Source organism: Sapajus apella, unplaced genomic scaffold, assembly GCF_009761245.1.
Source record: "Sapajus apella isolate SASKATOON/1434 unplaced genomic scaffold, GSC_monkey_1.0 scaffold202, whole genome shotgun sequence".
Lineage (NCBI taxonomy): Eukaryota > Metazoa > Chordata > Mammalia > Primates > Cebidae > Sapajus > Sapajus apella.
Window position 1 is genome coordinate 180000 of NW_022437142.1, and position 12086 is coordinate 192085.

Consider the following 12086-nt stretch of genomic DNA (forward strand, 5'->3'; position numbering starts at 1 on the left):
TGGCTGTGCCCAGGTGTGGGCCAAGGGCAGGGTGAGGCTTCCCTCATCCCACCCAGCAGCCCCCCGCCTGACTTGCCACTCTCTCTGACCCGCCACGGTGCCAGAGGAACTTCCTGAAGTGCTCCGAGGACAACCCACTCTTTGCCGGCGTCGACTGTGAGGTGTTCGAGTCCCGCTTCCCCACCACCATGGCCTTGTCCGTGCTTGTGACCATTGAAATGTGCAACGCCCTCAACAGGTGGGCTGGGCGCAGGGCCTGGAGCTGGGGCTGAGGAGTGGGGGGCTGAGGGTTGGGGGCTCCAGCATCGGTGTCTGAGGGGCAGGGTCCAGGATTGGAGTCTATGGGTCAAGAGGGTTCAGGATTGGGGTCTCATGTTTGGGGGGTGGTCAGGATTGGGGTCAGAGGTTCAAGGGGATCCAGGATTGGGGTCCAGAGGTCAAGAGGGTCCAGGGTTGAGGTCTAGGGCTCAGGGAGGCCCAGGATTGGAGTCTGGGGTCAAGGGGTTGGGGTCTGATGTTTGGGGGCTGGTCAGGATTGGGGTCAGAGGTTCAAGGGGGTCCAGGATTGGGGTTCCAGGGTCAAGGAGTCCATGACTGAGGTCAGAGTCAGAGGGGTCCAGGATTGAGGTCTGGGCCCAAGTAGCGTCCAGGGTTAGGGTCTGGGGGTGGGGGTGTCCGAGACTGGGATCCAAAGGCCCTGAGGCCAGGATTGGGATGTAAGGGTCAGAGGGGCCCGGGGGGATTCTGAGAGTCCCTGGGGACCAGGACTGGGGTCTAGGGAACAAAGATGGCCGAGACTAGGGTCTGAAGAAATAGAGAGGCCAGGATTAGGTCTGAGGGAGGTAGAAAGGGGTCCCAAGCCCCAGACAGGCCCTGGTGGGCCGAGCGGGCAGCAGTGACGGGCCGCTGGAGAAGTGGCCAGCCTCCTCCCATGGGGTGGGTGCCCACGGCAAGGCCTAAGGAGAACGCCCCGTGCCTTGGCAGCGTCTCGGAGAACCAGTCACTGCTGCGGATGCCACCCTGGATGAACCCCTGGCTGCTGGCGGCCGTGGCCATGTCCATGGCCCTGCACTTCCTCATCCTGCTCGTGCCGCCACTGCCCGTGAGTCACTCCGCCTGCCCCACTGCCCTGCTCCCCGGACATCACGGGATCTGGGCTGGTCGCTGGGCCTCTCCGGGCCCCCCTGCAATGGAAGCCACCTGGAGGAGAGGGAGGTGAGGGGTCTGGCCAGCCACTGCCTCCAGATGTGGCCTCACTATCCCAAGCGCCCAGACTTGGGGGACAAAGAGGGGAAAACCTCTTGCTGGGCTGGGAGGAAGGACGATACCTTCGTCGGGCAGAATCCTTCGGCCTCCCCACAGGGTGGGTGGGGGCTGGCCCAGCAGGCAAGGGCGGGGGGCCTTCAGGCAGAGGAAACCGGGTGGACGAAGATTTGGGGGCTGCATCTAGGGGGTTCTTAGGCGTGCTCACGAGGAGTCCATCAGAGTCCTGGGGGGTAAGGCCGGCGGACAGCCAGGGCACAGGACAGTGCCTCCTTCAGCCAAACGTCCCTTCCCCACCCCGCCAGCTCGTTTTCCAGGTGACACCACTGAGCGGGCGCCAGTGGGTGGTGGTGCTGCAGATCTCTCTTCCTGTCATCCTGCTGGACGAGGCGCTCAAGTACCTGTCCCGGAAGCACGTGGGCGGTGAGTGGAGGCCCCGCCCCGCCTGTCGCCGCTTGCCTCCAGCCTGCCCCGCACCTGCCTCTGCTCCTGGGCCGCCGTGGATGCTGTGGGTGCAGTGGGCAGAGCCTCTCCGTCTGCACGTGGTGGGGAGGGCATTCCTGGATCCCCAAGCGGAGGGTGTGAAGGGGCTCTGCTGGCTGGGACCCGAGGTGTCTGCGGGGTCCGGCACTACAGGGGTCCTGGGTTCACTGGGCCAGCAACGGGAGCACCGCTCGGCCACACAGCCTGTCTTCACCTGCCACCCCCTGCGTGGCCAGGGCCCCACTTCTGGGCCTCGGCCTCTGACCCCTCTGCACTGGCCTGTCTTTATCCAAGCATCCTGGGGACAGTCTCACAGGCCTGGAGTAGGCAGCCACGACCACCTCTTGGACCCCAGATCACACCGGGTTGGCCTCTTTGGTGTCACCTTGTGGGTGGGGCGAGGGAAGGGTTCTTTGTTTCCAAGCTCACAGCTCTGGGTCTGTCTTGACCCCAGAGTGGAGAGGACAGGGTAGGCGGTGTGAGGGTGGGGAGGAGTGGGCAGGGACGTGGGGTCCCTCCACCTGCCTCTGCCAGGTGGGCTCTGAGAGTGGGTGATTCTGAACCTCCAAGGGCCGGGGACACGGCTTCGTCTCGCTGTCAGGGCTGCTTAGGGAGGGCAGAAGCCGGGGTGAGCTCCCGTTCCTGGGCACGTGCACAGAGCCAGTGACCATGTGGCTGGACTGCGGTGCAGGGGCCTAGCTTGGGCTGGGCAGTGGCTGAGGCCTTCGTGGGGTCAGCTGGGTCATTAAGGACCACCTCTGGCAGAAATGTGCCCCAGGGGAGGGAGTGGGGGGCTATAAACAGATCACACATCCGTCATTCCCTAGGTGCTGAGCAAGGGAGCCGGCCTGTCCGGGGAGTGGCCAGAGTCCTGTCGGGGCTCACTCGAGGGTGCAGGTGGGCACTCAGCCTATTGGAGCTCGCGGGTGGCAGGGGCTGAGCCAGGCCATTCTGCCTCTTGCCTGGTTCTTTCTGGCCAGTGTTCTGTGGCACCCTTGGGAGATGTGGAGAAGGGAGCAGACCTGACCCTGGAAACGCCCATCCAGGGGGGCCTGAGGCCTCCCAGCACTGGCCACTGGCCGGAGCTCCCGGAAGGTCTGCCAGGAAATCCTCCAGCCGTTCTTGGCCACACGCACTCACCTGCAAAGCGGGGTGTCCTGGGGACGTGGCAGCTCCGGTGGCTCCTTTGTCTTCCTTGGGAGATTTCCCAGATGGCCACAACTACCTAGGAGCTTGGCAGGTTTTCCTGAGAAAACGTACAAGTGAGAAAATTCTGCCCATAGCTGAAAGGTCTCAGCCAGTGGGGGAAAGCCTGCGTCTCAGATGCCTTCCTTTGTGCATCGGCTGCTGGATGCTGGAGGATTCCTGGGCCTGAAGAGGGGGAGGGCCCTGGCTGGGTGGGACAGGCCAGGAGGGCTGGGAGGGAGAGATTCCTGCTGGGCCAGGAGGTAGGGGGAGTTTCTCCAGGCTTTGAGGTTAAAGCAGCCTTTGGAAAGAACGGGTTTGAACTTGGTGGAACAGGATTGAGTAAGCACAGATGCATTCAGAGTGCAGGGCAGCGGGGTGAGGCCCAGGGGGTGGCAAAGAGTGCAGGGCAGCGGGGTGAGGCCCAGGGGGTGGCAAGGGCCTTGAGTGCCAGGGTAGATACCCTGGACACTGTCCTCAGGGAAGTGAGGGAGCACCGAAGGGGTGTAAGCATGGGGGGGACTGTGTCATCCATGGAGGGTAGGCAAGAGGGGGTGAGACTAACAGACACCGGGCGCGGTGGCTCACCCCTGTCATCCCAGCACTTTGGGAGGCCGAGGCGGGCGGATCACCTGAGGTCGGGAGCTCCAGACCAGCCTGGCCAACATGATGAAACCCCGTCTCTACTAAAAATACAAAAATTAGCCGAGTGTGTTGGCACATGCTTGTAGTCCCAGCTACTCAGGAGGCTGAGGCAGGAGAATCCCTTGAACCCGGGAGATGGAGGCTGCAGTGCACTCCAAACTGGGCGAGACTCCATCTCAAAAAAAAAAAAAAAAAAAGAAAAGAGGGGGTGAGACTAACAGTAGGAGGTGGGCGAGTGGCATTATCGGTTCTGGGGAGGAGGCAGAGCTCTGGCCCTGGGAGCCGTCCCAGGCAGCACCCCCACCTCCACCTCCCCGAGAGGCTGACCGTGGTACCTGAGAAGTTCGGCTTGGAAAGGTGGGGCCTGGATCCTGGACACAGACACAGGCTGGGTACCTGCGGTTCCATCTGAGAGGTGGGGTGGAGACACCCCGAGGAATGTGCTCGCTGGAAGCCCAGCCAGCCCTGCCCAGCGCGGCTTCGGTCCCTGGGGCCTCCTAAAGCCAGGCGGGGCGGGGGTGAGAGAGGGACCCTTGGCGCTCCCAAGCCAGCTGGGTGGCCTTTTAGGGAAGTTTTTCTGAAGCCTGATGCTTGTGGCTGCCCCATGATTTATGTCCTTTACAAGGGATGTGTCCTGGGGAGAGTCGTGGCTCCTGGGTCAGCCCTGGGGGCTGGGCGAGGTTCTCCTGGCACACCTCCTGGCTCTGCCCAGGTGTGGCTGAGCAGCTGTCAGGGGAGGCCGGGGGCTGGGCTGCGGGGGGCGGTTGGAGATCTGGGAGGTCCCCGTGACAGGCTAGCTTAGACTTTTCCCTGAGAACAGTGAGAAGCCGTGAAATGGGGTGTTGGGACTGGATTTCAGCTTTGGCTTGATGTTAGGTGCAGAGGGATGATGGGATGGTAAGACTGGGGCTGGGGCCAGAGCGGGAGGCCTTGAGTCCTGGTGGGGGGCAGCAGCGGAAGAGGTTAGCTGGCGCATTTTGGGTGAATCAGGCCTGGGTGTGACAGCTGGCCAAGAGAAGCAAGGACGACCCTGGTTCTGAACCTCGCAATGACGGGTGGCGGTTCCCCAGACTTAAAACCAGGAGAGTACGTACTGGGGGTTTGGAGGTGTTCATGGAGCAGTGGAGTGAAGGATTTGGGGGAATGTGTCCTGCAGAGCAGGATCCTGGCGGCAGCTCAGGGGGTCTGGAGTGACGGAGGCCATGGGAGCCTGGGGCTGTTCTGGAGAGGTGGAGGATGGAAGGGGCTGGGAGGGGCCGGAAGGAACCCGCCTGGATGTGTGCTCTCACATATACATCTTTTTTTTTTTTTTTTTGAAATGGAGTCTCGCTCTGTCGCCCAGGCTGCAGTGCAGTGGCACAATCTCAGCTCACTGCAACCTCTGCCTCCCGGGTTCAAGTGATTCTCCTGCCTCAGCCTCCAAGTAGCTGGGATTATAGGCTCACACCACCATGCCTGGCTAACTTTTGTATTTTTAGTAGAGATGGGGTTTCATCATCTTGGCCAGGCTGGTCTCGAAATCCTGATCTGGTGATCCGCCTGCCTCAGCCTCCCAAAGTGCTGGGATTACAGGTGTGAGCCACTGCGCCCAGCATGCATACATTTTAACACGCTCTTGGGTTTTTCTTCCAGAAGAAACGAACCAGAAGTGAGTGCTGGGAACAGAGTGGAGTCTTCGGGGTGCATCACAGACTGATGGTGCCCAAGCATTGGCCTCCGCCCCCACCCCTGCCACCACGCTCACCCACTTGCCCACTGGGCCCCGCCGGATAAACCACAGGCCTGATGCCAGAACGGTCATCTCCGGCCCTGTCCTGGGGTCTCCGTCCCCACTTCCTTCTGGCCTGCGGGCTCTGTAATTCCTGTCCCTTGGACTCTCCTGGGAAGTTCCCTGCTCTGATGCTGTAGCCCAGGAGCTGCAGGCTGGAGGCGGGGGCAGCCAGGAAGCCGGACCTGGCAGCAGACCCAGAGATCCGGGGCCCCTCCACCCCCAAATCACAAGCCCGTCTGGAGCTTGCTCCCCCTCACTTAGCAGCTGGACGTTCACTTGGTGACTGGTGCCTCTGCACTGACGAGGACTCCTGGGGGTCCTTCTTCCTGCTCTGACCTCTCCCTTGTGCCTGGTCTGGGGCCGGGTCAGCCATGGGGGATCAGGAGGGGCCATCTGGGCCCAGCTGTGCACAGCGAGGGTGGGCAGTCCCCGCCACTCTGCTTTGCTTCCACAAAGTCGGCTCCTGAGAGCTTGAGGCTGTTTCTGTTTATATGTGCAGGGACCGGGGGGTGAAGGGTCAGCAGAGACACAAGGACCCGGGATGGGGGCGGAGCAAAGATGCTGTTCCTGGGAGGCAGCCTGGAAGGACTGTCTCAGCCCCCCTCGCTTCCTGGACTCAGGGTTCCCTGTCCTGAGCACATAAGACTTTTGGCGTCTCGCTGTCGCCCACTGTACCGCGCAGAGGTCAAACTCCCCACCCACGCCCCTGGCACCTGAGACCCCAGACAGCCTCGGGTCCCTGACCGAGGTGCCCTTCCACCCAGCCCACCGTCTGCACAGCTGGGGCCTCCGAGCCTGGTGGGCTCTCCTGGACTCTTGGCCTCACTCCTTGCCCTCTGCCCACGACAGCCCTGAGCCGAAAGATATCACTAAGGATGGCTAATTCCCCACGGGCACTTGCTCTCCCTCCCCACCTCCCTCCTGGTGTATTGCGTCAGGTCGGATCACAGGAAGGTGCCATTTGATGGGCAGAATTTTTCTCTTAAGTCGGCTTTTGCTACTTAGACAAAAACTCGCTAGGTGCGGCAGGAAACAGCGTCAGGCACTGCCCTGAGCCTCGCCTGTCCTAGAGACAGTGCAAAGTGATGACTTTGTGTGTAAATCAAGACTCACAACCCTTTCCTAGTCCCCAGAGCTGCTCAGCCTGCCTTGCAGACCAATGGGCTCCGTGTTCTGTAGCCCCCCTTCCCACGCCTCCCCCCTCCTCTCTCTCACAGGTTCTGGGGGGCCAGTGAGAGAAACGCAGTGGGGGAGGCAGGGCGTCTGGTGCCTGCAGAGAGTCTCTGCTCCTTTCCTGGGGGGAGGTGAGGAGGTGCTAGCAGGAACAGGGCCCTGTACCCACCTGCTGACGTGCTGTTTGGTAGAGAAATAAAGGTTGTGTGTCTGGGGCGATGGAGGACCCTCAGCGTCTGTTTCCTGGGGAGTATTCCCACATGCTCCACCTACGCGGCGTCTACCTGGGGCCCTACCCCCTGCCCACAGCCACTCCAGGAAACGCTGAGCGAAGGGCTGGGGTTCACACGTCACCAGGACTGTTCTCTGGCCTCCAAGACAAGACTCTGAGAGCCACACTCGAGTGGCAGGTGCAACGACTGTAGACCCTCCTGGCTTCAGGAGGCTTGATTCTCAGGGAACGGAGTTGGCAATTTGTGCAAGAGTTCCAAGGCCTTTTATTTTATTTTACGTTATTTATTTATTTGAGACAGAGTCTTGCTCTGTCACCCAGGCTGGAGTGCAGTGGTGCAATCTCGTTTCACTGCAACCTCCGCCTCCCGAGTAGCTGCCTCGCCTCCAGAGTTGCCAGGAAGGCACGTGCCACCACAGCCGGCTAATTTTTTGTATTTTTAGTAGAGATGGGGTTTCGTCACGCTGGCTAGGCTGGTCTGGAACTCCTGACCTCAAGGTATCCTCCCACCGTGGGATCCCAAAGTGCCAGGACTACAGGCGTGAGCCACTGTGCCCAGCCCCTTTTATGCATTTTATGATCCACATGTCACCACGGAGGAAACTGAGGCTGGGGGTGTTCCCTGGTTGGGCCTGGGGCAGGGCTGGGCCTGGAGCCTGAGCCTCGGGGGCCCCTCGTGTCGCACAGAGGAGCCTCAGCCCTAGCTCTTCTGCCCGTCCCACAAGTCTCCTGCTCTGTTTCCCTCCCTCTGCGAACCCCAGGATCGCGTCCACTTCTGGCCCTTCCAAGCCCAGCTCAAATGCACCCGGCACCTGCCACCTCCCCAGGCTTCCCTCAGCCCACAGCGCCCCCCGGGCCTCTGCGAGGCTGCTTGGGGTGAGCCAACTCGCTCTGGTGGCCCTGCCTTCCTGGAAGCCGGGCTCTGGGAAGGGAGTCACCACGGCCCTCACTTCATCCAAACGCATCATGAAGCCTTGGGATCTAATCCTCCACTCAGCTGCCCCGGGAAGGAGGCTCAGGCCCTGCCCCCAGGGCCACAGGCAGGATTGTCTACATCATTTGCAGGGCCCGTTGCAAGATGAAAACCTGGAGCCCTTTGCTCAAAAATGACAAGAATTACAAAAACAGCAGAACAGTCAACATTATGGCCGGGCACGGTGGCTCACGCCTGTAATCCCAGCACTTTGGGAGGCCAAGGCGGGTGGATGGCTTGTGGTCAGGAGTTTGAGACCAGCCTGGCCAACATGGTGAAACCCCACCTATACTAAAAATACAAAAGTTAGCCGCTCGTGGTGGCGATGTGCACCTGTAGTCCCAGCTACTTGGGAGGCTTGAGGCAGGAGAATCACTTGAACCTGAGAGGCAGAGGTGGCAGTGAGCTGAGATCGTGCCACAGCCTGGGCGACAGAGGGAGACTCCATCTCAAAAAAAAAAAAAGCCATTGAAATTCACCAAACCGTGTGTCTAAAATGGGTGCATTTTATTGTTTGTGAATTACACTGCAGTACAGCTTGACTTAGAAGGAAAAAAAGAGGTGGCAGCTGCAGAAGCGGTGGGTGGGCACGTGCTGGCACGTGGGCGTTGTGGGTGTCAGCATCCTCAGCATCCGGGGAGGAGTGCTTGAGGGGCAGGGCCGAGCCCAGACCTCAGGAGTCCTCAATCCAGGCCAGAGAGAGGCTGGGATGAGGGGAAATAGCCCAAGCATGGAGCCTTTTAGAGTCTCCGTGACAAGGAGGCAGTCCCCGCCCTCACCCTGCTACCCAGGACCTCCCCGGTTCCTCTGTGGGGGGCCGGGGGTTGGCCCGTAGCTCACAGCAGGAGCCAGCGGTCGGCCTGGAAGACCCCTCACACCACAGAACCTTCCATACACTTCATCTCCCCATGTCTTCAGCCAGCCCTGGGAGATGGGCCAGGCAAGGGCTAGGACTCCATTTACGGAAGAGGAGCAGGATGGCTGAGCTGTGCCTTGCCCAAGGCTCTCTGCCGATCTGAGCATCTAGCTTGCACCATGGTGCCCAGGCAAGGTGTGGGTCTGAGATGGGCTGGGGGTCCTGTGTACGAGGCAGTCGGCTCCAGGCTTCCCAGCCTGCTGCCTCCACCCCATCCCGGCCGGCCCGAGTCCAGCTCTGTGCAGCACGCAGCATGGAGTCAACAGGCCAGGACGGGGCAGCCAAGGTAAACAGAGGTCTCCTTACCTCACAGCTGCGCACCCAGGAGGGAATTCCGGGGCAAGCCCTGGCACACTTCTAACTGGCAACTACCACACTCTCACGGGACCCCGCCCCTCTGGAGACCAGGAGTCTTCGAGCCCCACACCCCGTGCTCCAGGCCTCACAGTGGCGGTAGGGACCACAACGGGGCTTCGTATGGAGAAACAGAGGCACAAAGAGCAGGAGGAGAAGGAAGCCAGACACACACACGGAGGCCTGCCCCCGAGTGTCCACAGCGGTTTACCAGCACAGGCCCCAAATGTCCATGAACAGGTGAGGAGTAAGCGAGCTGTGGTGCGTCCACACAACCGAAAGGGGCACACCATCGAGGCACACAACCAGAACGCGGAGCCCACACCTTCAGCGGCAATGAGCAGAGGCAGCCAGGCCCCGAGCGGAGCTCCTCCTGCGTCATTCCACCTGACTGACCTTCCGGAGGAGGCCTGGGGCGGGCTGGGGAAGGTGGACCACAAAGGGGCAGGCGGGGCGATCGAGGCTGATGGATTTGGAGTGTGCGCACGCATTTGTCAAAACTCATCACATCATGTGCCTAAAATGGGTGCAGTTTATTGTATGTGAATTACACTCCAGACAGTTGGATTTAAAGAAAAAAAAGGCTGGGTGTAGTGGCTCACTCCTGTAATCCCAGAACTTTGAAAGGCCAAGGCAGGTGGATCACTTCAGGTCAGGAGTTGAAGACCACCCTGACCAGCATGGTGAAACCCCATCTCTACTAAAAACACATAAAAACTCCGGGTGCGGTGGCTCACACCTGATACCCAGCACTTTGGGAGGCCGAGGTGGGTGGATTATGAGGTCAGGAGTTCGAGACCAGCCTGGCCAACATGGTGAAACCCCATCTCTACCACAAATACAAAAATTAGCCAGGCGTGGTGGTGGGCGCCTGCAGTCCCAGCTACTCCGGAGGCTGAGGCAGGAAAATCGCTTGTATCGGGAGGTGGAGGTTGCAGTGAGCCGCGATCACGCCACTGCACTCCAGCCTGGGCTGGACAGAGTCTCACGCCGTCTCACAAAAAAAAAAAGGAGAAGAAAATAAAAAGAAAAAAGATGTAAGTGCCAGAGAGGAGGTGAATGTGGCCACCATGCTGGTGTGGAGGTGGCCGCAGCCTCAGGAGCTGACAGGGAGAGGGGTCTCCCTCGTGAGGGCTCCGCACTCAGTGCTTGAGGGACAGGGTCTAGCCCAGCCCCCAGCAGTCCTCTTTATTTTTATGTAATAAATTAATTTGTTTTGAGACAGGGTGTCGCTGTGTCATCCGGGCTGGAGTGCAGTGGCGTGATCACGCCTTGCTGCCGCCTCCCAGGCTCAGGAGATCCTCCCCCCTCAGCCTCCCAAGTAGCTGGGGCTATGGGCATGCACCACCATGCCCAGATAAGTTTTTTTCTGTTTTCCTTTTGTTTTTTGAGGCTGAGTTTCACTCTATCCCCCAGGCTGGAGTGCAGTGGCGCGATCTCGGCTCACCACAATCTCCCTGTCACAGGCTCAAGCGATTCTCCTGTCTTAGCCTCCCCAGTAGCTGGGATTACAGGCACCTGCCACCAGGCCCAGCTAATTTTTGTATCTGTAGTAGAGACAGGGTTACACCGTGTTGACCAGGCTGGTCTCCAACTCCTGACCCCAAGTGGTCCGCCCACCTCAGCCTCCCAAATTGCTGGGACTATAGGCATGCACCACCGTGATCAGCCAATTTTTTTTTCTCTGTATTTTTTGTAGAGATGGGATTTCACCATGTTGCCCAGGGTGTTCTCAAACTCCTGGGCTCCAGCAATCCTCCTGCCTCAGCCTCCCAAAATGCTGAGATGACAGGTGTGAGCCGCCATCCCTGGCCTCCTGGGAGTTCTCTTAATCCAGGGTGGAGGGAGGCCGGGGATGAAGGGAAGTGGGGCAGAGGGATGAGCCGGATGGAGAAGGACCAGGGGGTGATACACTTTAAACCCATGGTGGGAGTGGGGAGGGCCTCAGCCGGGTCACAGCCCGGAGGGCGGGGTAGGAGAGGCCTGCGAAGCAGCAGAGGTCCAGGCAATGGGAGAAGCCAAACCCGGGGCCAGTGCTGCACCCCAGGCCTCCCCACAGCTGCCGGCCCTCCCCCAGCCTCCCCGTGGCAGGCTCTGCCCGGCTGGCCCAGAGCCCTGCTGCAGCCAGTGTCTCAGGGGCGGCATGGCATTACAGGAATCTCAGCCCAGACGGTGTCAGGGTTGGACTGAGGCAGCATCTGGGCATCCTCGGGACCCTGAGTGGCTAAGGAGCCCCTGTTGGAAGCAGTGTCCCCTCCCTTGAGGCCCCAGCCGGCCTCGAGCCTCCACACTGTACAGAACCGCTAAATTTAGCCCCGCCGGGAGGCTGTCCGGGGCGAGTGCTTGGCAGCCAGGCCGTCTCCCTACAAGGCCCGGCCCGGTCCCCGAGCCGGCCACCCGGTCTTTGGGCTTATAAGGCAGGACTGGCGGCTCTCACACGCTGGAGTCTTCGGGTGGCTTGGGGCCAAGCCCTCAGACTTTGGGGAGCCTCCTTCCAGCCACCAGCACACGTGGGAACTCCTCCTGGTGTGACCATGGGCCTCAGTTTCCCCACCTGTGAAATGCAGACTCCAGGGCCTCCCCATGGGTCTGCTGGAAGGAAAACCCTGCCCCGACCCCGAGTCTGGCACTCTGGGCTGTGCCCTGCCCACCCCAGCCCCAAATGCCCAGAACAAAGGCAGGTGTCCGTCCGCGGACGCTGCGGCAGGGCCCAAGGGTGAGAAAGCGCAGCCCTCGGATCAGAAAGATGCAGTTTAGAGCTGGCGAAAGGCGTGCTGACCCCGCCGGCTGGCTGACTGGCTCTTGTGGAGTTATCAGCAGCAGGAAATAAATGTAGGTCCCTGGGGTGCACTTTGGATAAGATAATATCCCCACATGAGACGCTCCTCCAGGCCACTCCGCCTTCTGAGGGCCAGCGCCAGGGCCCAGGCTGTAATAAGCACACGTGTGTCCTGCAAGCAAATCTGTCCCTCATTTAATCTCTCCTCAGTCTCTCCAGCAAGCCTGGCTCCCTGGAGGACCAGGAGGAAAACACGGTGGTGCGACAGGAATAGGGCAGACTGAAGAACCCCTTCCCTCCCCTCCCCTCCCC

General features: G+C 60.5%; 1 protein-coding gene and 1 long non-coding RNA gene across 7 annotated transcripts in view; one reads left to right on the forward strand and one right to left on the reverse strand.

Annotated features, from left to right (window-relative positions):
* Window positions 1–6743, forward strand: part of ATP2A3 (ATPase sarcoplasmic/endoplasmic reticulum Ca2+ transporting 3) — a 39200-nt gene extending 32457 nt beyond the window's left edge. For 2 of the 6 annotated variants that reach the window (XM_032270036.1, XM_032270039.1), the window contains exons 18-21: window positions 105–238; window positions 985–1102; window positions 1569–1686; window positions 5209–6743. In XM_032270036.1, the coding sequence (XP_032125927.1) occupies window positions 105–238; window positions 985–1102; window positions 1569–1686; window positions 5209–5228 (390 nt within the window). In that variant the 3' untranslated portion in view covers window positions 5229–6743. Of the gene's footprint in view, window positions 1–104; window positions 239–984; window positions 1103–1568; window positions 1687–2040; window positions 2305–5208 lie in introns of those variants that run through there. The other 4 variants (XM_032270037.1, XM_032270040.1, XM_032270034.1 and 1 more) reach the window with 3 other exon arrangements.
* Window positions 6744–11741: 4998 nt separating this feature from the next.
* LOC116543981 overlaps window positions 11742–12086 on the reverse strand; it is a 2063-nt gene continuing 1718 nt past the window's right edge. The window contains exon 3 of the long non-coding RNA XR_004265774.1: window positions 11742–12006. This is a non-coding gene — a long non-coding RNA (uncharacterized LOC116543981). The remainder of the gene's footprint in view (window positions 12007–12086) is intronic.